This window comes from Sciurus carolinensis, chromosome 3, assembly GCF_902686445.1.
Source record: "Sciurus carolinensis chromosome 3, mSciCar1.2, whole genome shotgun sequence".
NCBI lineage: Eukaryota > Metazoa > Chordata > Mammalia > Rodentia > Sciuridae > Sciurus > Sciurus carolinensis.
In genome coordinates, this window is record NC_062215.1 from 94955148 (window position 1) to 94979479 (window position 24332).

Consider the following 24332-nt stretch of genomic DNA (forward strand, 5'->3'; position numbering starts at 1 on the left):
ATAGGTAGGTCACACAGCTAACAATCACCTTTTTTATTTCCCATCTTGAGGCTAGAGGACTGAGGAAGTAGTTCAGTGTAGAGCATGTGCTTAGCATGTGTGAGGCCCTGGGTCAGATACTCAGCATCACAAAGGGCTGAAAAACACTAAAGTTATGAGTAACAATTTTCTAACAATGCAGATATTTAAAAATAACATAAAAACCTTAATAAAAAGTTAATCTTCTTTGTGGAAAGTGAAGCAAATCAAATTGGTTTAAAGGAAGGATCTAACCTTCCAAATAACTCCTGGATTAAGGATCCTGATAATTAATGCAAGATGAAGCACTTCTAGAGACTTAAAAGCATGATGACAGCATTCAGTTATTCTACCTACAAACAATAGGATACATTTTAAGATATACAAACAATATACACTCTAGTACAGAATCTTCAAAGACAAGGAATAGAAAACAGTCAAAGGCTCTCAATTTAAGTAATGCGGATTGGAAGATAAATTTTTACTACTTTGATATTCTGGACTTCTTGAAAGAAAGATTGCATAAACAATATTTTGTGTAATTTCTTGTCCTGAAACTAAACTTCTCATCTTTAATAAGAATTGCTTTCCAAGTGTTTAAATGGATGTCATTTTATTCATATTTACCAAGTTTATGATATAAACAAACAACAATAACCAAATAACAAAGCACTCACACTGAAAGTGGTATGATAGACCCAGAATGCTGTGATAAGGCCATTTGGGGTTGCGTTTGTTATGTAAAATTATTATTTTTGAGCAGTATATAGGATAGGATGTTTCTTCCGATAACATCACATTTTAATTAGTCTTAAGCAGGATATCTTCAACATCATTTTCATGTAGCTATGTGTCTGTGTATTTAACTACTAACCTGTCTGCTCACTTACCTTTCACTGTTCCCAACAAAAATGTATGCTTTTCTCTCCCCACCAGCATGTTCTAAAGTGATGCCTCCTTCACAGGAAACTTAATTATAGCAGCAGTATGAACAAAAGGAACCTAGTAGAGGCAGATATTAAACATAAGGCACCAGGGATGGGGGCATAGCTCAGTAGTACTCATGTGCTTAGCATGTATGAAGCTCTGGATTGGATCCCCAGCACCACCAAAAAAGAGGAGGAAAAAAGAAGAAAGAAAAAGAAATAAAGCACTAAAGTAATTAATTGGTAACAATTTTAGAACATGGAAATATTAAAAAATAAATCATAAAACTTTATAAAAGTAAAGAAAAACAGAATTCTACTGAGTTTACTGAGAGGTGACAGCCAAACATGTAGTTTCTAAGGCCACTCTCAGTCTTACTGACCTAGAGTATCTGTGGAAGGTGATTAATAAGTCCCACATATTGGCCATTCAGAATCCCTGCTCTATAGCTTTCGCTCTCCCCATGGAGGCATGTACTGATTTTCAATGGGAGTTGTTTCTGCTCCTCACTCGCAGAAGAAATCCTAACTACATACAGTAATCTTTAATTCCAGTGAAATGAGAATGTGTGGTTTCAATAATAAACTATAACAAGTGACCCTGGCTTTTGGTCTGGGCTCCTGTGCATATCAAGTTCATTCTTAATTTATTTACAAGTCCCAGCACTTCAGCAGGTCACTTCTTCCTCATTGGGCATTTGCTTTGTCTCTGAACACAACTTCTGTTGACAACCTGGTCATTTGTTGTCTTATTGCACTTGCTAAGATAGAGGTCTGACCTTTCCATCATTCGTCTCCCTTGTAGGTATTTACGTAGACCAGAACAAATAATTAACTCTGCAACAAATTTCCTAGTTGAGAGCAACTTGAATACTGAACTTCTCAGCATCACTGCTCCCAGATTACCACCTGTTTCTGCCTACCTGTCAGATAACTATTCCTACTCAATTTGTATTCCCAGTTACCAATATTTACCTTGATTGTAACCAAAGATCTATGCAATCATTGGACACTATCATCATTACCTTTCACATTCCACCTCTTTTCATCACTTGTGACTAGGCAAACTCCCCAGCAAATGGTCACTTCGGATGGAGAGCCATTTCCTGGTCTTTTCCCACCTTGACAAAACACAAAAGGTGACAGGTCCTTAAAACTTGACAATATATATGAATGAATTAATAATATGAAAAGAAAGCAATCCCTATCTCAGACCAAACACAAAATTATTTCTAGTTGAATCACAGTTCTAAAATTAAAAGTTGAAATAGCAAGTCATTTAGAGGAAAATATGGGAAGAATCAGGTAGGGGTTTCTTTATTTTTTTCTTTATTTTTGTTGGGGCATTATAATTGTGCATAGTGGTGGGATTTGTTTTTACATATTCATACATGCACACAAATATACTGAACCTGTATATTTGGGTCAGTATCATTCCCCAGTATTTCCCCTTTCCCACCTCTCCTCCTTCCTTCTGCTCCTTGTCTTCCACTTCATGAATCCATGATACCCACCCTACCACCTTGCTTTGCCTTTTTCTTTTCCAGCTTCCACATAGGCAAGAAAACATATGACACTAAACATTCCCAGTTTGACTTATTTCGCTTAACGTAATATTCTTAGGTTCCATCTATTTTTCTGAAAACGACACACTTTCATTATTCTTTATGACTGAATAAAACTCCATATTGTATATGTACCACGTCTTCATTCATTGACAGACACCTAGGCTGAATCCATAGCTTAGCTCTTGTGAATTGTGCTGCTATAAACTTGGATATGCATGTATCACTATAGTGTGCTGCCTTTAATTCTTTAAGATAAATACTGAAAAGTGATATAGCTAGGTCATACAGTTATTTTATTCCTAATCTTTTGAGGAACCTCCATACTGATTTTCATAGTGGTTGTACTAATTTACAATTCATCTAACAGTTAAAAGTGTTTCATTTCCTCTAAATCTCTCCAATGTTAATTAGTATTTGTATCCTTGATGGCTGCCGTTTTAACTGGAGTAAAATGACATTTCTGTATAGTTTTGATTTGCATTTCAGTCAGGGATTTCTTTAGAAAACAAAAAATAATCATAAAGGAAATGAATGATACAGTAGACAACATTAAGAACTTTATTCACAAAAATGTATCAAGAGAGAGAAAAAGCGACCCACAAGTTGGAAAAGATGATTATTGCAACATATGTATTAAAAATAACTTGCATCTGGAAAACTCCTAAAAACTAAAGGGTAGACAATCTAATAGAAAAATGAGGAAAAAGTCTTGTATTGGCACTTTGCAAGAAAATACTGCATAGTCGTCATCTGTACAAATACAAGTTTGAATAAAATAAGCCCTGCAAGAAAAAGTACATAGTTTAGGTTTCAACTTATATAAAGTTTAAAAAAATAGGCAAAACTAAGAAGAAAAACTAATGATTTCCCTTGGTGGGTTGAGCAGTGACTCTAACCGGGCTTTACAGGGTTTTGGAATGCTGACAGTATTGTGTTTCTTGATTTGGCTATTATTACATGAGTGTGTTCAATTTGTAACAATTAATTTTAATTTTTGCACAAACACAAAATGCCAATGCACCCACATACAAGCTATTTAAAATATTTTACTCATAAATAATTGAGCATGAAATAATTTAAAATATATCAAAGAAGATATTCTGGAAATTTCTGTGTTAATATGTCATCATTGTTCTTCACAACAATGGACTCTAATTTTATTCTTTGATCCTCAGATGGGTCCTCTCAGCACTAAATCCAATTCAATCAATTCAGGGTTTGGAGAAATCAGCATTAGGGAAATAGTAATAGATACCATAACATTCTCTAAATGAAACAAATGTTAGCCATATTTGACCACTGTCAATTACTAAATTCTGTTAATTATTGTGAAACCCTAATTATGCAATATGCAACTTCCCCTCATTTGATCCTGGTGCAGGCCAAGATAGAGATAGGAGCCTGGTGTAACTGCAACCAATGGATGATTAGATTTAATCTGCTTGCTAAAAGGACTCTGTCACTTAGTGAAGCCTTTTGGAAAAAAATCACCATAGAACAAGAAATTCCAAGGAAACAATATAATTTTTAGTTTAAAATGTACATTTTGCAATTGTTCACTTCTAGCAAAGATCAGAGAATTAGGCCTGGCCTAGGCGCTGTCTTGAGATGCTGTTTGTTTTGCCAGTGTTTTATAATGCTGTGGCTGCTGAACAGCTTGTTCTACAGCTGATGTTTCTCCTTAAGTGACATTTTATCATCACTGCCCTAAGATAGTCACCCTGTTTTTCCTTAATTGATACTTGTACACAAGAGGCAGAAAACGGCTCAGCATTTCTTGCTAGATTAGGTCAAAACTGACAGGAAACAGAGAGAAGATTGCATTACTTACGCCCCTTACAGTTCTCCTCTGAATTTAAGGAGATTACCATTTTATGAAATTTCTTATGCTCCCTAAATATAATTACAAGGGCACAGCCATTCTGTTCCTGTTTGTTTTTCAGTGTTTTCCTATCTGCCTGATCATCAGAGGGGAATTCAGAAGCAGTTCCACTAATCTTAACTTCATTTATCTCTTACCTTCTTAATTAGATGCAGTTGTACCTTGGTGCCTTTTATCTTAAATATATTGTCCCTCCTATCACTTCCTTACCTTTCTCTTCATGGTATCTGTGACTAGGAACAATAAACACATACCTGGATACTCAATGTGAGGTTTCTAAAATTCTAGAATATGTTTCCATATCACAGGGTGCTGTTATCATAAGATTGGTATTTAGAAGTGAATGCAGTGGTATTTATTATGAATTATATTTATTTCCCATGAACAGGATAATGTTCATTTTGCAGCCTCAGTCATTGGAGATCCATTCTTACGGGCTGTTTTTCACCAAATCTTTTGAAAAGGGATTATCCTCTAAAGAAAGTCCTCAAATTTCTCTAGGATCTGTAACACAAATCCCAGTTCCTTGATAAGAGCCACAAGACTTTTCTAATCTAGCCATAATCAACCATCTTTCCTTAAATTTCCTACCTAACTAAATGACATTGTATCATTTGATATAGAAAGTCACTCCTATTTTCCTTAATTCTGGTAACCTTGTCCTACACTGCTCTTGATATCCCTTCTCTGCCTGTTGGAGCTGGTAGTTATCATAGAACATCTAGGACTAACATCACTTCTACTTCTCTAGGTCTAATGTCTCCTTTGCTGTGCCTAGGGCCTTCCCCCATTGCATCTTTATTAGTTTTCATAGTAGACAAGCCTGCTTGTGTTTAACTCTAGCACAGTATTCTTAAAGATTTTGTAGACCCCATGGAATGTAGTAAGTCTATTTTTCAGTGTAGAGGCTCCATAAATATTTGAAATGTAAAATCAGCTGCTTTGCTTGCAGTAGAATGGAGTTTAAAAGGCCATGGTGCCCAGAGAATCAGGGGTATCAACAGGTTCCCAAAAGCTAAGGAAGATCAAGGTTGCCTACCACACAAATTTGTCAGGGACTTCTTCTACTTTCAAAATATAATTTACTTGTCATTTTCACCATTTAGGTGCAATGACAATAACTGTATTGCCGTTTATCCATGTAGCTGACTTACCAGACTTTTAACAGCAAATCCAGCCTATCCCCCAGATCCCCTGATATAAGTTAAATAAATGCAAAGCCTTATTATCACATTTCCTATATATAACACCTGCCCAGTCAAAGACAATGTTACCCAGTGGAGTGGCTGTGGTCAAATTCCTTTACTGTGATCTTCTTTTCTCATTACATTTGACATTTTTGAAACTGGGTTTTATTGTACGCTCTCAGCTTATGGAAGTGGTCTGGGGAAATTAGACTTAATAGAGATGTAGAAGCCACAGGGAGAAAAAGAAAAGGAAAGTGAGCTGGAAGGAAACTGAAATTAAAATGTTATTTTGGTAAATGGCTGCTGTGGTGGAGACGGCAAACAATTGCAAAGCAAGTTAATTACTGACCTGTCAGGAAAGCGTGACACGAAGGTTGTGCCACACATTACTGGAGCTACCACAGCCACAAGTCATTTCCACAAGGGAACAAACAGACTCTGCCCTACCACAGATCAACATCAGATCTTTCCAGGGGATTGAAATGAATTTCTCTGAGAAATAATATTTTGTCTGTGGAGTTTCCATGAGCCCTTCGCAGACTTGGAGAATGAGCCCTGCCCACACACACAGAGACAGGAATGGGATCACATTGCATGGAGGTGTCCCATATTTAGAGAGAGGACCTTGGCTCTGCGGGGGTTGGGGCAACCATGCCGCTCTCGTCATACAGTGAAAACCCAAAGTAATCCCCTTAAAAGTAGAATTCTCTGGGGGTATTCTCAACACTTTCCTCCAAGATAGTTTTCCTTACAAAGCCTATGTCATGAAAGAGAGTTTTTCTAGTTAGATTAAAAATATCAAGCACCTTAAGAAATCTGAATCTCAAGGGAGACAAAACAAATAACCCTCCTAAAATCTAAGACAGTGAAAAATGTGCTCATTTTTTTTTGTAATGAGAAAAAAATCAGGGGTTATTCTGAAATGGAAATATGGAATTTTTACATTTTTAAATTTTAATCTCTGAGAATACTTGAATATTGGTCTTATAATGTATGAAAGGCACTGTTTCTTTTTGCCTCTGACATATTGTAAAATATCCATAGTTCATTGAACCTTGAAAATATTGTCAAGGATACTTTAAACTTGTTTTTAAAATAAGAAACTTATTTAATGACATTTTTGGTAGGCTACATATACTGGTATTAGCTAGTTTCCATATTTGTTTTCCATTTATACATTCAACAAACATTTATTAAGTCTGTTATTTTGCTAAACAACATAGGAATACTGTAAATGATTAAATAGAAAGACTTACATGACATATACCTAATAGGGCTGCACTGTGATAATTTCATCACCCTACTCTCTGCCAGATTTTCTTTGAAATTCTTTTTATCTTATTTTTCCATGCATAGTTTCTACTGGACTTTAGAGACTATAACAAAAGCAAGGATATTTGGGGCTGCAGATCTCTGGGTGCTGTCCTGGGACTACTCTGAGCAGGCTTCTTGGGGAAGAATCTCTGTATTCCTGACTCTCAGTTTACTCTGTTTGCACCTTGAAACTTTGTCATAGTGCCTATTTATTGTTTCTTTACTCAAAAATGTCTCAGTATACTTTTACTTTTAATGCTGCTGATAAAAAAGAGATGTCAAAAATATACTTTCAAACTCAAAAGGGCAAGCTGTTGAGCCTTAGTGTAATTAACAGAGTGCAACAAATAATTGGCAGAGCAGCTATGAAATTCATGATTACTTGGAATATCATGTTCACTCCTATTTGTGCATTTTCAGTGTGATTGTGGAAATGGAGCCCAGAATACCACTGAACCAAGTCTATCACAGAGCCAAAGTTTGTGTGGCTCTAATGCTGTGCAGTCTCATCACTGCTTCCTGTTTTTAAAACAGGATTGAAAGTGGAACTAGTGCAATATTGCAGGCTATTCTTGCTCTTCTCTTAGTACATATAAAATCAGGAAGTCTAGAGAAACAGTGCAGCCAGGCTTAAGTGATTTACATTTCAATTTCTAACTCAGGGATTTTGTTTTTGGAGAGTTTTTCAAATCGATGTTTATTTTAGACACATGCAAAATAAGCCAGTCTTCAATATTTTCATTAGTCATTCATCAATACTCTGAGTCCCTCCTGTAAGAATATAAACATACAAGGCATCAATGGTTTTTAAACAGTAGTTACCAAAAACAATAATGATGATGATGAATGTATGACATGTTCTAGGGAGAACAGGGGGAATACTGAACAGGCAGACAGATCTAATAAAATTTAAAGTTGATATAACTTGAAGTTAACAGTATACCCAATGTTACCAAGCTGCATAGAGGTAAGTATAAACATTTTACAATCCACTTTACTAAACCTAGAAAACTGAGGGTGAGTGAGGAATGTGGGTGAAACAATAACATATGATTTTGAATTCCTTTGAATATTTTTGAAATAATGCAGAAACACTTGTAGACTCCCAAAATTGGAGCTCTTCTTTCCCTTTTGTGCATACCCTGAAAACTGATATAGATGTTCCTGGAAGCATAGCCAGTCCTAGGATTTGGGAGCCAAATCAAAATGGACCTTGAGTGTAAGAGTTTTTTCTGAGTCAATATTGAGCAGGCTCTGCTATGGGGTATGTTCCCTAGAACATGAAACTCATATGTAAGACCAATGTGTCAGGATCACCACATCTCCCAATCCCAGGAGGCATCATTTACTAGAATAAAGCACTAATAATATTCAGTCCCCAGTCACACATGCTGTCTCCTCTAGCATTAACAGAGTGAACTGATCAATACTCTTCTACTTTAAGAACTTTCTTCCATCTACCCAGAAGAGTTTCCAATTTGAGATTCAGGTAACTTTTTCCTTGAGAATTAAGCAGAAGTCTGATTAGTCTTTTATAACATTAAGTTGTCAAATCAGAATGATTATACCTATGTAAAATTCACCGATAGGATGGGTGTTTTTAAAGGATATAGATAAGGAATGGATGATGGAAATTTCAAAAATTTTGTCTCTGTAGATGAGATGAAGCCCTAATGAGTGGGGGTTTGGGCAGCTAATATGGAAAGGGTTTGCATATGGAAAGGGTTTACACCTGGCAGAGGAAAGAGAGGGTTAGGATGTAGGCAGCAGAAAACTGAGAAGTACAGAAGGGGCTCCATGTAGGATTCAAATACAACATGCAAAATATGACTCAGAAGTAGCCCTATCTACTTGGTATAAGAGGTTCATAGTAGAATGAATGAGAATAAATTGTCTCTGAATCTATAAGGATAGTAATCACAAGTACCACAGCCACTAGTACAGCTTTACTTCCAATTCATGTTACATTTCTATCCTCCTTTATCCTCTTTCTGTCCTCCTGAACCTCCCTCTGTCCTTCAGTGGAGTTCTTCTCCATAAACTCAATGAAATATGTGTATTATGCCAAGGAAAGCCATCTTCCCATATTCTCTCCCTTAGAAAGTCTAGAATACCAGTTCCTCAAAGCACCAGTTGGATCAGAGGTAGGGTGTTTTCAATCAGTCCTTCAGTCACAGGAGAGTCAAGGAGGACCAGACTCATCTACAGAGACTCCAATGTACGTGTTCCATGAATTCTATCAAATCGTTCTTCCTTGAACTTCCCTCTTACCTAATTTTCCCTTTATGACATTTTCATAGCCAGCTTATGATAAATACCACAAGCGCTGCACTCCTTTGCATTGTCAAGCCTTCTACCCAAAATGCCCTGCCTGCCCTGACCTAGCTTCAATATGGTCTGATCTCTTATAGACTTTAGACTTTCTCTCTCTCCACTTCCCAGTTCACCCTGAATTTTATGCCATTGCTCCTCTTCTCAACTGGTCACAATTTCATTCTCATTTAATTATTGATTTTTTTCTCTTTTGCACTCAGCAAATTTAAGGGCACTTGGTAAAAAAAAAAAAAAAAAAAGAAAGAAAGAAAGAAAGAAAGAAAGAAAGAAAAAAGAAATGATTTTTCAAACTCTAAGAGGGTGCCTGCCACTTAGGAGAACCTCAATAAACACTGAAGAAGTAATGTTTATTTCTGTTGGTTGACTGTTTCAAAGATCTTTGGGTCATTTTTCTGTATTTTTGCAGAGAAATATAGTGCTCTGTAGAAATTAGAAATCTGCAAATATTAAAAAATTAAGAATAATTATGAAGTAGTATCAAGTGAATGGCATTGTAGAACAAAATACAGTAGTCCCCCCTTGTCTTTGGTTTTGCTTTCTGTGCTTTCAGTTATGCACAATCAACCATGGACTGAAAATATTAAATGGAAATTTCCAGAAATAAACAATTTTGAACTGTGTGCTATTCAGGAAGCATGATGAAATTTCATGTTGCCTGCACTGTCCTCTCTATGATGGAACTCTTCCTTTGGTCCAGTGTCTCTTCACTCTTTATGCTACCTTCCCATTATTTGCTTAGAGCCACTTCCATTATCAGATCAACCACTGCAGTATCACAGTGTACAAGCAAACTTGTATAGTTGCCGAAGGGTGCATTACAATGTCTATGCCATTCACCTCATTTCCTCTCATTACCTGGGCATCATGCATCCCCTATCATCACAAGAAAATGGGTGAGTATAGTATAGCAAGAAATTTTAAGAGAAACCACAATTATATAACTTTCACAACAATATATTATAATTATAATCTTTAGTGTGCCTAATTTGTAAGTTACCTTTATCATAGGTATGTATGTACAGGAAAAAGCATGGAACATATAAGGTTCTGTACTATGCACAGTTTCAGGCATAACTGAGGTATTAAATGTATCTCTCTAGACCAGGGGAGATGATGTACTGTACAAGGGAAGTAGAATAAAAAGAACAAACAGTGTAGTGGGATTTCAACAAAATGTGAGAATGAGGTGAGATGGAAGAGGAAATCATGGCTAGAGGAAAGAAAGAGTGAGGGGGATAAGAGAAATAACACTGACACTGTGGTAGGGAGAGAAATCAGCCTGACAGAAAGTTCTGAAGAAGATCTTGAAAATGCTTTCTGCAGCCTGTCCCCAAGAACACAGTCAGAAAAGCCAGATAAGAGGCTTTGCAAGTAATCCTGGCTTTTACCAGTAACACATCACCAAGCAAATTACAAGTTAATCATAGAATCAACACAAGAGTGCAAATATTTATTTGACACTGAAATTTGTGAGAGGAAGAGGAAGCAACATGTCCTATAAATGGCACATGCCCAGGATATGTAAATATGGTGGCTTGATGCTCTTGGTCAAAAGGTAGTCACTTCAGCCTGAGCGAGTTCCCCCAATATTACAAAAACACCACACTTAAGAGTTTGAATCTATTGAGTCATATGGAAGATAAAGCCTTGACAGCACTCAGAAGAGAACCCCAATTTTTCTATTACAGAAAACCTTTTCTAGAATAAATTGACATTTTACTTTTGTTGTTTAAAATTTTTATCTCATACTTATAGAAAAATCTCTCCTATGCTCAATTAGGTTGTCTTTATAATACATCACTCATGTAGGCATCTAAAATTGAAAGTAAGGGCAAAATAAATTGGTGAAGGAATTCCTAAAACAATTTTCCTATAAACAGTTTTGTGAATTGTAACTGAATAATATAAAGTGCAAGTATTCAAAGTGTACAGTTTGTTCATTTTTAATGTATGCATGTGCTGGGAAACCATCACTACAATCAAGATAATGGATATATTCCTTACCCCCAAACATTTCCTTGGATTTAAGGTAATCCATCCTTGCCTCTACCCTATCCCTGAGCAATCACTTCCATCACATGTTAGTGTGTGTATTTTATAATACTATGTAATTAGAGTACAGAATAAATATTCTTCCTTTTTTTTTTTCATTTTCTTCTTCAGAATGCCTTCCTTCACTCTTCAAAGTGAGTTTGCATTTCTCCATGTGGCTTGAATGCATCAATAGCCTTTTATTTTCTATTGTTTATGGTTTTTACTCTGTAGATAGCCTAGAATATTTCCCTCTGGGTAGCTTTTTAGAAATTAAGATACATGTATGTCCATCTCTTTCCTAAAGTGTCCCTGGGGAAATTATTGGTAGGCTCAATCCTCATTTCTTATCTCTGTAAATATATGGGTTGAATGTCTATCTCATTGATGTTTTATGAGAATTAAACCATTGAGCACATTGCTTAGCACATACTAACTAATAAATATTAACTTATTTTCTAAGTTTCCATTCAATTGCCTGATCATATTAATTTTAACACTTTTCCTTCTATTAAATTACTTCCTATTTATTTTAATGTCTAATTATCTTGATCATTACAACAATTCTAGCTTCATATTCCATTCAGCAAAAGAACCATTGTGGTTGTCTCCTTAAAATTATAATCATTCTTTCGGTTTCCATTGTCCTCTGTAACTGACTAATCACTATTTGCCAAATCTGTACATAGGTGCTCATGCCTATAATACAAAATCTATATAGGAAAGACTTGGAGGCAATAATCATGAAAGATGGATAACCACTTCTAGCAATTTAGCAGCTGTGTTTTCATTGCAAGTGCTGTGTTTTAATGAGATGATGTATTCACTTGAGGAGCTTTAGGGGAGGGATGGTTGGAGAGGACCATGAATGTGAGGAAGCAGTTGAGCTCTCCTTCTAGTGCTGCCACAGTGGAGTTTTCTTTGTTTTCTTTTTTGAATTATATTTTCCTCACTGCTGCTCTTTTAAAGTGTATTTAAATGCATTTTTTGCCTAAATCATACTCCTATTACCTATATTATATATATATTTAATATATATAAAAATATAACAGTGTCATATATAAATATACACCAGTGTTGACTTTTATTTTCTTCATATTCTTCATGTTATGCCCTGCTAAGCTAGAAAATCTATTTCAGGTGGCAGGTGGCAGTGGATGAAGGAATTTAAATTTTGTCTGTGACTGTTATGAGTGGAAGTGGAAGTTGTGAGGTCTCTTTGTTTTGCTCTGACATCAGTTCTACTCTCTTATATTTGACCTGATTCATGCACATTTTGATTCAACAAAAAATGGTGCTTGTGGTAATGCCTAGGAGTAAAGTGGGTAATAGACCAGTGAAGTTGTGAATGAGAAAAGCAATTGTCCCCAAAGTGATTAGTGGACACCTTGGTTTCTACATAGGAGGATGACTGTATCAAAACTCTGTTAGAAATTTCTTAATAGAATTAGGAATTATACTGAATATGGATGTACTGCCTACAAACTTCTGAAATCTTCTGTCATGTACAGTACTACCCACCTATAAAAGCCCCTATGGATAAAATAACTACAGAGCAATTACCTTCTATTTCCTATTCGGAGATGTGAAGACTCCTTTACTTAATTTTAATATCCTAATTATGCACAGGTACATGTGCAAGTACCAAGAGTTTTCATGGAAAAGTATGTATTTTGAATAATGTAATGCTTTTATATTTTATCAGGATAGCACTATAATATGCAGAAATCTACAATTTCTGATACCTCTGTGGAGACACTGAATTCCACCCAGCAAGGCACAGGAGCTGTGCAAATGAGAATAAAAAATGCCAACAGCCACCACGACCGGCTGAGCCAAAGTAAATCCATGATCCTCACCGATGTTGGGAAGGTCACTGAACCTGTAAGTCGAATGCTCCAAATACCCCAAGTTCCCTTATCATACAGAATTTCTAAAGCTAATTAGCTTTGTTTTATTTGTTTTCCTAATGTGCATGAGAAAACTGTTTTTGTAATGCATTTTATCTTGCCTACTTATAGTCATAATAATATCCCCAGTTGCAAGAGAAGAGCTGGGTCTAATCCAGAGTGATAAAGTGGATTTGGAGCTAGGCTGAAGAGCACCTTTGACTCATTTTAAGGGCTTCTACTATCATGCTTCAGTGTCATAAAAATAATGAGGTTATGCTAGCATGTGGTGTTTGTACTTCCAAATACAGTACATCACGTTGAAAAGCCAGAGGCTAAAATTAGCTAAGAATGAACTGAGAAAAAAAAAAAAAAAATCTTTGAAAACATGTGAAAAACCTCTTCCTTAAAATCTTCCAGTAATATATGATAGTGGAAATTGTGATTGGATTTGGAATGGGCTTACACAATTGGAATGGTGTGGCTAGTTAAGGTTTGGAGAGGAAGCCATTCTGTCTCGATAATGTGTCATTAGGAAGATTTGAAATAAAATAGTTAGAGATGAACTCTACTGCCAATTGTGTCCCTGGCCCTGCACACATCCTGAGCCACTAAACCCACTGATTGCGATGAGTCTCCTCTGGTTAATTTTCTTCCATAATGGTGGTAACTTGCAGCTGAGGCCATAGGATGTTACAAAATTATTTATGCAATGTTAGCCACTCTTTTGGACCCCAGATCTATTTTGTTTCTCACAGTAAGAATAAGAGTGAGAAATAGGTTAGCTGGGGACAGGCTGAGTCCCAGTCACCCTGCAGAAACATGTGAGCTATTAATTGAGTGTTCTGTTAATATCATAGGGGCCTATGAAATATTCAGCTCCCTAACTGAGTTATTAAATGACATAAACTTGCTGAATAGCATGCTACCGATTATATTTATTCCCCATTTTGAACTTGAATTTCAAGTGCAGAATTAACCCAGAGCATTTTTAGGAGCTTGAGGAATACATGAATTTAATCACTATTTCCTCAGGTGTTATAGACACATTTAGCATGAGGGAGCCAGTGATTATATCGGATGAGTCAGAAATACATCCTTAGATAAGGTAACTAATGGGAAATGCATTTTCCTTTACTCAATTTCTCATTTAAAACTATTGTCTGCTGGGAGGCATAATGCTGCTAGTTGACTTCACTTTTAAAGCAGCTAAAATGTTCCTTAAGTGTGAGTTTGAGACAGTGGTTAGAGTAAATTATTGGAATCTCTCTATATATTATCAGTAAGAACTGTACCTTTGAAAAAGTTTAAAAGTTAAGTATATTTAATGATGCCTAACATATTTTATTGGCTGTGTTTAACAAAAGGCACTATGCCGCAGTTGTTTTTGACAAGCATGAAAACATCACAGCATGAGACTGCAAAAGGAATTATGGAGAGAAATTACAAGTGATCCATCTCTCAATGAATTATCCACCTCAATAGCCCGCAGAACTCAGCTACCAATTAACACCTACTTTATTACATGTTGGGATGTACTTAATAACTTTCATGTGTTTATGCACTATTACCTTGACTGATGCCTCTTGTACAATTAGGCATAATTGGCATATCAATATGCAAAAGTTAAAAGGATTAACCCTCTTAAAACTAATGAGCATTTCTGTATCCAGCTGCTAAATGAGACAAAATTAGCATTTTTCACTTTTGGGCAGGATTTTATCATGCAGTTTCTCATTGTTGATATTACCTTGTTACATAACTTTAGTTTGGGGGGTTGTATGCTGGACTGCTAGAGAATAAGAGTTTTCCAAAGTTAAATTAGCTATAATTATCCCAGCTTTTGTTTCCGCATTCTTAGCCTGGGCAATATGTATTCCTCGATAAGGAACAAAAATAAAAGTTACTTTTGGTTATGTGTGCTCAGTGCATAATTATATAAAAGGGGTATTTTAGTGAGGATATGTCATTTCACCGAGAAAACTTGGCTCAGAGATACTGTATTGAAAGCTTGCCATGGCACTAATTTTCTTTCTGTCTCAGTTCTTTTCATCTCTTTTTCCATGCACAATTTTCTGACTAGATACTGACAGAATGTAAAGTATTTTGGCATATTTATTCAAACAAGCCTGTTAAAGTTATCTGCTCAAGCTAAACTAAGAACTTGATTTTTTCAGAAGTTGGGTGATGGGGTGAGGTCAAGGAAGAGATTGTGAATTTAGGAGAAGGGGGAAGAGATGTGTCTTCAAACCCACACATGTTCACATGAAGCACACTTAGTTGTAACAGAAATTCATACATATAATTTCTACAGATAAAATTGCATACTTGGAGACCATACATATGTTTTGCATCCTATTTTATAAATGTCTTATATATAACTTGTTCACCAGTATAACGGTTATATAAGTCTTATATAGACTTGCTCAACTATATAATATACAAGAATCTTATATTACATTAATAATGATATGTTATTACGATAATGAATTTAAATATTTTAATATCAAATTGAATCACTTTGTCATTTACTTATGAAAGATTTTTTATTTTGTTCAATTAAAAATATTTTAACATGATTACTTAGAACACAATATAAAATTCATATATGGTATTAGGAGCCTATAAATATCTTAAAGAGTATTTTGATATGTCAAAATAAGCATTTACTTAAGCCTGAGCTATACAAACACAGGCGAATTTACATTTAATTTGTAAATTTTGATAACTTTAAATCTTGTAGGAAAGCATTTCAGTAAAACGGGTATTAGTGTTCACTTAAATTTTATTGTTGATAGGCATCTTTTCCTTAAACATCAAATACTTATTTTTATTTGGTTAATAAAATCAATGCTCTTTTCAAATTTCAAAGAGATTACTTGGCTACCTGGGAATGTTGGAGAGATGGGAAGTTTGGAGTACAGGGTTTGCAAGAAAATCGCCTATCGGTAAGAGAGATTTGGAGAGCTGAATTCAGTGGGAAGCTCTTTGGTCTCGGTGATTTGTTGTCCCATCCTGAGCCCCAGAGTGAGGCCTCTTAAAGGTGGATGGCTTATTTACCAGAATGTGCTGAACAGAAAGCAAGACAGCTGACTGCGAGTAAATGGGGCAAGTGAAGTGCGCCTGTTTAAGGGCTAAAAAGGCTAATGTGCAATCCAGCAAATAGCTAATGTGAAAGGTTTTACATGCTTTGATGTTATTTATAAGAGGGATGCTCCAGCCTACTAGACAGTTTAGAATAGATATTAATGAAGAGTTTAAGTAGCCCAAATCAGGAAACTGCAGACATAGGATTTGCAGGCAGGAACAATTTAGGCATTTAATGCTGGTGTCTTAAGCAGCAACATGTATAAAAAATATTCACAGTTTCCCTCTTGCAAATCCACAGAAGGGCATTACTTCATTCATGGCCATCATGAACAGGAAAATATCTCTTTATTGGTGTTCTGATAAAGACTCAGGTCAAGACGTTCCTAAATGTTAACATACAAGACTCCTTTTACTTCCATTAACAGATTGTGTTTGTTCATTTTTCTTTTTAATGCATTATCAGGAAAAAGAGGAAACAATTTTCTTTTGTTTCTTACTTCTGTGATTATAGGATACTTGCCAAAGTTGTGGCTAGCCAAAAAGGCAGACATAAAAATTGCTACTAAAAATATAAGCCTTCTGTTTAGCTGAGTTTTTGAGAAATATTATGAGATTGTAGGGCTTGTCCATGTTTACTCCAAATCAAGCTTATAGTGAGGTTTGAGGCTTTGTTTGTATAAATTGTCCTGAAGTGGATCCTGATATTTAATTAAAATGACACTAAATCACATTGAATTGATAAGACTTGGCATCTCAAACAAAGGTAATTGCCCGTATTGGTTTTGTGCAAAAATAGCACTGCTTGGAAAATGTGCAGCCAACACAGACTGTCAACTCCATTTATAGATCAATATGTGAAAACCATTGATCAGGCAGGCATGTGTAACAGTAACACTTTGCATTTATTTGTTGTTTTTATACCACATTAAGGCTTACAGGATTATAGGCTTCCTAAATATTTTGACTTCCTCATAAATATATGATCTGTTGCATGTTAATTAAATGAGAGTCTGCAGCCATTTCTAAAATTGTTTTTAGTTTGATGATTTCCTTTTATTGCTGTGGATCGCATGATCTGAAAATGGATTAGTTTCCTTCTGCATAAAGATTATTAAAGCTTATTTTAATGTGTCCTATTTAGTGTAAGATGTGACTGCCTTTTTGCTTTGAAAAATATAGATACTGACAATTATTTTCTCTTAGAAAGTGCCTGATCTTTTTTTATTAACTGGGCATTCTCTGCACTCAGGGTAGAATTATTTCCTCACATATTTTGCACACCCTGTAGATAACGGGTCTTCTTGATTTCCCTGATAGAATTTGTTTTCTTTCTTTTCTTTTTATCTAGCTCTATGATACAGGCATCTGATCAAACATTATGTAGAAAATAAACTGATCATCTCAATTAAATTCCACACACACACAAATATAATTTGAATTCTGTTTTTTCTGATTTGAGAACAAGTCTTATGAACTGTTCCTACATGCTGCGTTCTGCAGTTAAATCTTTCTTATCTCATCAAATGTAAGGACAGTGTTCTGTTCCTAATCTTTATTGGACTATTGTAGATGACATTTGTAAGCCATTTTGGTTTATAAGGAAAAGCTAGAGGACAGTGGAGTGAGACTCTCCATAGATCCAAGCCTCTGATATGACTACACAATAATGTGTCTTCCACTGCAATTTACTTTGCCACTGAGAGGTCAATTCTGTTGAAAAATCTTTTTATATCCTCTCTATACATTAGGAATGCTGCTTTCACAGGAAAATATTTAGTATTATATACAATATTAGAATATTCAATATTTATATAATATTAGAATAAGGAAAGGAAAGTGATTTCATAAACAGCAAACACTATATCAACAAATGAACACAAAATTCAAAGGTTGCCTGAATTAACTAGTCTAAGCATAGTTTGTAGTCTTCTGAGGAGCAGATGAAAAAGTTTGTTAGCACACAGCATGCCCTAGGGGAGAAGATTCAAAACCCACCAGAGATTTTCTTCCTTGTCCTTGCCACCCACCACCACACCATCCTGTCAAAATCTTAAACTTTGTTTACCAAGTGCACATTGGACTTGTGAAGAGGTTCAGAAAGTTTATGACAACACTGTAGAGTCTACTTCAAAGAATGAGCCGGGGCTCTTGAATTCATCTATATGGCTGTGCGGTTTCCATTTTAACTTGAGCATAGCTAAATTTGTTTATAATCTCCTACTGATTGAACATGGCGCTGAATGTACATGAGATACATTTTTTTAAAAGTTAGTACTCTGATTACTAATTTGAATCCAAAACTCTAACCTTGTTAGCATCTGGACTTATTTCCATAATAACAACCCCTTCAGAACCTACAAAGTAATGAATAATTGACAACAAATGAAATGTTTTGATAGTTGTCGGCACAAAGCATGTTTAATGTTTTGTGTTGCTTCCTAGCTAATTATGTAGATGACACATTTGTCAGACCTTGACTGCCATTAGAAACGTGTTTCCAGAGGGGAGAAAAACAGGCTATTCATAGAGTAATTAACTAGAATGCTCAATGACCTGTGAGAGATTCAAATCGCTGCCAGTTCAGACATTGTTTTGTTACAGAGCAGAGGGGTAATTAAAATTCCAAATTACAGTCCTATGATGGAGCATTTGTTTGTTGACAGTATACTCTTACTCGAGTTTGTTAATTCTTTTTTAAATTGCTTCTAATCCATTTTATAGCTTTAGGAGTTCCGTCTTTGAATTTACTGACAACTAATATTATGGTAAATTGTACTTCAGTGGAGTGCTGCATGCTTCACAGTTTCAAGGGAGCACAAGGTGGGTGGGATAAAATAGCTTCTTCCCCAAGCTGACATATCAGGTGCTGTCAGCAGGAATGCCACTAACGTGTACCATCTTGTTCAATAATCTATTTCTAATTCTGTATTAGGGCGAAATGTACTGGGCGGAAATACACAGATGAAAAGGAAAATAACAATTCACAACTGAAAAAGGCAGCGACCTTTTAGGCTGAAAGGAAGAAACCTAATCCCCCCAACAAGAAGTGATTGATTAAGTGCTGTGATAACAAGGAGGAGAGAGGAGTTAGGGCTGAGTCTGATTTTGGGAGCCGTGTTGAGACTGTGTTGCTGAGTTCAATGCGGAGCATGCAACAGTCTCTAGGAAAGTTCACATCCATCACCAGGAGTGGCAGGTTTTACTGCAATACCTCAAACTCAGGTCAATATCAAACCGTGGGATAATAGGTATCACCCATGAAATTCTTCAAGGAAATACTGGAAGTTTACAAATCTAGAGGGCTAACATAGTCTTAAAAATTTCAGCTCCAGTGCAACATTTATTTAGGTTGCTGAAAGTGAGAATATAGTTTTATTAAAAAGATCTGACAGAAGTCACACGGTGTTTGATGCAGGAGAGCTGACAGAGGCATCCAGTGAGCGCTGATTATCCCGAAGTCACTGTCAGCTAGGATTGATTTTCACTTTCTCCGTTTATGTAACGGTTCCTGTAATACAGCTGACCCCAAATCACGTTACCTTGTCATTTCTCTGCATGGATCAAGAAGAGATGAGCTGAAAATAGCTAGACACTGACCTTGAACTTGCCAGAAAAGTGAGAAGTGACAGTGGGGTTTTTCTGTAGTTCATGTACAAAGAGTAAGGCGCACTGTTCTGTGTCGAGTTCACCCTAGCAGCACAAGGGGGCAGAGCAGTACTAGGGATTACAGGTAAAGAGCTTCTGCACCAGTTTGTAAAGAGGGAAACACTGAGTGAGAGCCAGAGGTCTCATTTTAACATCTTAGTGTAGACATAAAGGAGAATTACTGATGAATCAAAATCTCGAGTCCCCCGATGTTCATAATCAGTAATCTAAAAGTGTACATTCTAATTAAAAAAGGTTACCTAATACTCTGAGTGGCAGCAACTGTGCTTTTCCACTAAATTATTTGCACTGTCTCTTATTTAATTCATATGGTACTCTCTACCCTCAAAATAACTTTGAAATTATAGTCAGTATTATTAATAGAGTTTTAGGGCAAACTGCCAAGGTAATATGTGTTATTTTAGGTGTAATATATCAAGATATGGGCACATTCTTTTGATCTTTGTCAAGTACCAACATCCAAAAATTAAAAGCAGAGAGTAGTTTAAGGTGATGTGCATTTACAGACAGGTAAACTTCAGGCTGAAGAATGGTGCTTGCATTTGATGTAGGTTGTCTTTATCTTGAAGTTTTTCCAATTTTAATACTTGCCTCAATTTTTAGAAATGTCTCTTAATTGATCATCATTAGTCTAGTTAAATCACTGTTGTTCTGATACTGAATGTTTCTCATAAATGGCACCTAAAAAACTTGATAAGTGAGGTACAGAATGGAAGCAGTTTGAGAAACAAAAAGAGCAAACACTGACTCAATCACTCTCCAGGTTATAAGCACCTTGCGTCATGGCAAAACAACACTTTTGCATTTGTCATAATAAAGTAATATTTTAAAAAACCTCCATGATAATTACAGTTTTACTCACATAGATTCTGTGTGTGTACATGTTATATATACATATATATGTGCTTATATATATTTCTATATCTATATAGATAGTATATATACCTATCTATATCTCTACATGGATACATATAGCTATATAGAGATGTATATGTATGTGAAGTTATTTTTATATTGTAGAAAAATAAACACAGAAATATATTTGCAAGGTAAAATATCAAGATTTTCTGAATAATCTTTTGTAGATTTAGCTCAAGATATGATGACAATGTTATGATCTGAGAAATAAGTAGAATTCTAATATATTTCAAGAATAGAATAAATAGGAGATTGTTCTATTGCTAAGAATGAGATAGAAAGTATTTAGAATACTGTGTCATCCAGAAATCTTTAATAACTACATTTTGACATCTGCTAGAAGAAAAGCATTAAGTCCTCTGACCTGGAAGGATTTGGAAAAGGGTTCATGTTGGGTGATAATGGTGGATTTTCAGCTAGAAAATGTGTATGTCCAAAATTGATGCCTTTGAAGGCAGTCCCAAGGAGCAGTTGTATTCCTTGAGAGTAGTACAATGACTTTGCCTTCCTGCTCCTCAGTGTTCAGAAGACTTCTAGGTGCCCTCTGCTATGTGGAACCTTAAATGGTTGATTAGCCTCTGCTTCTGAGGTCAGAACAGACATAAAGGTATTGGCTGTTGGAGCACCACCAAAGAGTTTTTTGTTTATTTGTTTGTTTCAGTTTTTTCCTTTTCCCTCCCTTTGGTGTGTAAGGCTTTTATTAGGGGACTTCAGTCCCTGATGTGTTCAGATTCGGTTTATTGTTACCATCTGTTTAATTACCCTCTCAGGTTTGTGTTGGGAAGCATGAAAGTATTTTATCCAGTTTTTGAATCCCTGTGTTCCTAAATAGATGTGGGTAAAGTATGTGTCGGTTTTCAAAGAGCATATTAAAAACTGATAAGCAGAACCATCTCCAAACAATAACATGGAAGGCAAAGGCATTCTTTTGTACATTAATGCATGTTGCAAATAATTAGCAAATGTGCAGCAATGTGGCGCTCTCACAGAAGTGATGCAGTCTTCTTAACATGCAACCTCATATGCTTCTCCTTTGAGGTGATGGATTTTTATGATATCTATTCATTTCCAGTCCACTGACAGTAAGTTTATCAGGGGAAGAGATGCAGGATTTGTATTATAAGAGCATGTGTGGTTATCCTACATAAGGTAGGTTTAAGAGAGAAACTACATACTCAAGAAACAAGGACAAAATCTTTTGAGACAGATGAAGAAAAAAAAGAAAACAGGAATGTCAGTTACTTTATTCTTTCTCCTCTATTTCTTCCTAATTATCATAAATTATTATACTGTATCCTTTTTTTTTTTTTGGAAAATGACCAGAAGTTTTCTTCTGATGGTTACTGTTGTCCTCATACAGTCTGGTGCATTATCCCATGTGCAAAAACCATTGAATAAAATTTTACTTGCTGACACAGAGTTCTCATCAGGTTTTTTTTCCCAAATTATATTATATCTTAGTATTTGGGTGAAATTTTTTAAATACCACAAAATGAAAAAAATATCAAATTTGAGTGTGTACATATAAAAATACTTAAGTGGTCATATAAGAACTCAAAAAAATTTAAAAAAAAAGAAATGAATCAAATACTTTCATTTTTTAAATCAAAGAAGCCAAATGGCTACGTATGTTTCATTTTAATTTATCCCCTAAGAGTTGATTTCAATAAGTGAGCATTTTTTCTGAGATTCCAGGATATTATTAGATGAAGATTATGTTTGACAGTGTTCAGAAATGGTAGTTTTGTTTTTATGTAAGTGCCCTTCCACGGTACCTTAAACATAAATGATCAAAGTGCTGCTCTCTTTTTATCTCTATATGAGGAAACCAGTGCTGTTCTTGCCTTATGCTCTTACATTATCTCTGTGGAGGAAGAGGAATAATGATGACACCAAACTTTCCTCCACTACTTTTGGACACCTGACCTGCTTTCTTTCCCACAGGGGAAAAGAAAGCTACAGCCTTCGTATTTCCAATGAGAAGGGACATGTGTCTCCTTGCATTGAATTGTCTTAGATCATATCATGTAGCACAAAGTGACCCAATGCAGGAAGACAGGAAAACAAAGTGACAGTTTTGTTTGCTCTGATACAAACTCTAACATCAAAACAAGGGGGCAAAACCTAGAGGCCCACTGCCAGATGACACAAATTAACTAGCAAGAACTGATATTCTGTACTTTAAGAAAATGTATTCAAGGCATATTCTTTAATCAGCAGTGAAAGGTTAATGAACAAATGAGCTTAGCTCAGGTTAGACAAAGTAAGTGTAGCTACCACTGTTTATAAAATCCATGAGAAAGTGAATCTGGCTGATACTTGACAATACATCACACGATGTGGTCTTACCTATTGATCACAGCCTGACAATGGGTAACCTTTCATGGCAACTTCCTCTTTTACCATGAATTATTGACAGTGTTAATGCCAATAGCACATGATCAAATAGACAGGAAAGAAATTTACATTCCTGGATGTGCTATCCTTAACCTCTATGCTTTTAATATCAGAGAGAGAGAGAGAGAGAAAGAGAGAGAGAGAGAGAGAGAGAGAGAGAGAGAGAGAGAGAGAGAGAGAAGAGGAGAGAAGAGAAAGAAAAAGTGAGAGACTCTCTGTTCTTGTCTGGAATTACTAATGAACTACTTTTACTCTTGCACATATTATTATTATTAATGTGACAATCTTATAATTCTTATCTGTATTTACAACTGCAACACATTCTGGGTAACAAAGACCTGTATTTAAGGGAACTTTGATGTTGTTCTTTTCATCCTAGCATCCTCCATTAGTTTATAAAGCCTAGCAAACATTACTCTAGTTGCATGTCCTGAGTTCCCTACCTGAATAATTTTGGGTTTGCTGAATGATCACCACCTCAGTGCCACCCCATGTGTGTTTATTTAAGAGTTCCCAAGATGGAAGTAGGAAAAAAAGTTGAATATTTCTATCTATGCATCTAATTGTCCATTCTTCTATTCATTCAGCAGACCTGCATTGGCACTTATTATATGTCAGAGGTTATTTAAAGCTGGTAATACAAAACCAAAAGCTCCTCTGTCCCCTTGGAGGTTACCTTCAAGTGAAGCAGAGTCCTACTCCTGGTAGAGCCCAGAATCAGCCCATGCATTTCCTAGACTTGATCTTTGTTCCTGCCACCACCACCTCCCCACTCTCAACACTAATATTAGCATCATGTACTGGCATTTTGTCAACCATATCGTACACAGTGTTTAAAACCTGCCTGTGAAATAAGAGACCTTCAGTATCTTTTCACTTTCTGTAGGGTCCTTTTTTGTGGGTTGTTAAATCTTAAATGACAAGTTCTGTGTGTGTTTTAAGTTTAAAATTGTGGAAATCATACCTGACTTTAAGCTACTCTAAGCTTTCTTTTGCACAATTTGACACATTTCCTATGCTTTGTCTTCCTGGGTACACACAGATTACTGAAGCACTAACTTTGGTAGCAAGTCAAGCTATCAGTGCTTCTATCTGTTTACATTTGCAAGCCC

General features: G+C 35.7%; 1 protein-coding gene across 2 annotated transcripts in view; it reads left to right on the forward strand.

Moving 5' to 3' along the window:
• Positions 1-24332, forward strand: part of Arhgap15 (Rho GTPase activating protein 15) — a 587323-nt gene that overhangs the window by 13488 nt on the left and 549503 nt on the right. For both annotated transcript variants that reach the window (XM_047547716.1, XM_047547718.1), the window contains exon 2: positions 12966-13144. In XM_047547716.1, coding sequence (XP_047403672.1) covers positions 12980-13144 — 165 coding nt within the window. In that variant the 5' untranslated portion in view covers positions 12966-12979. The remainder of the gene's footprint in view (positions 1-12965; positions 13145-24332) is intronic.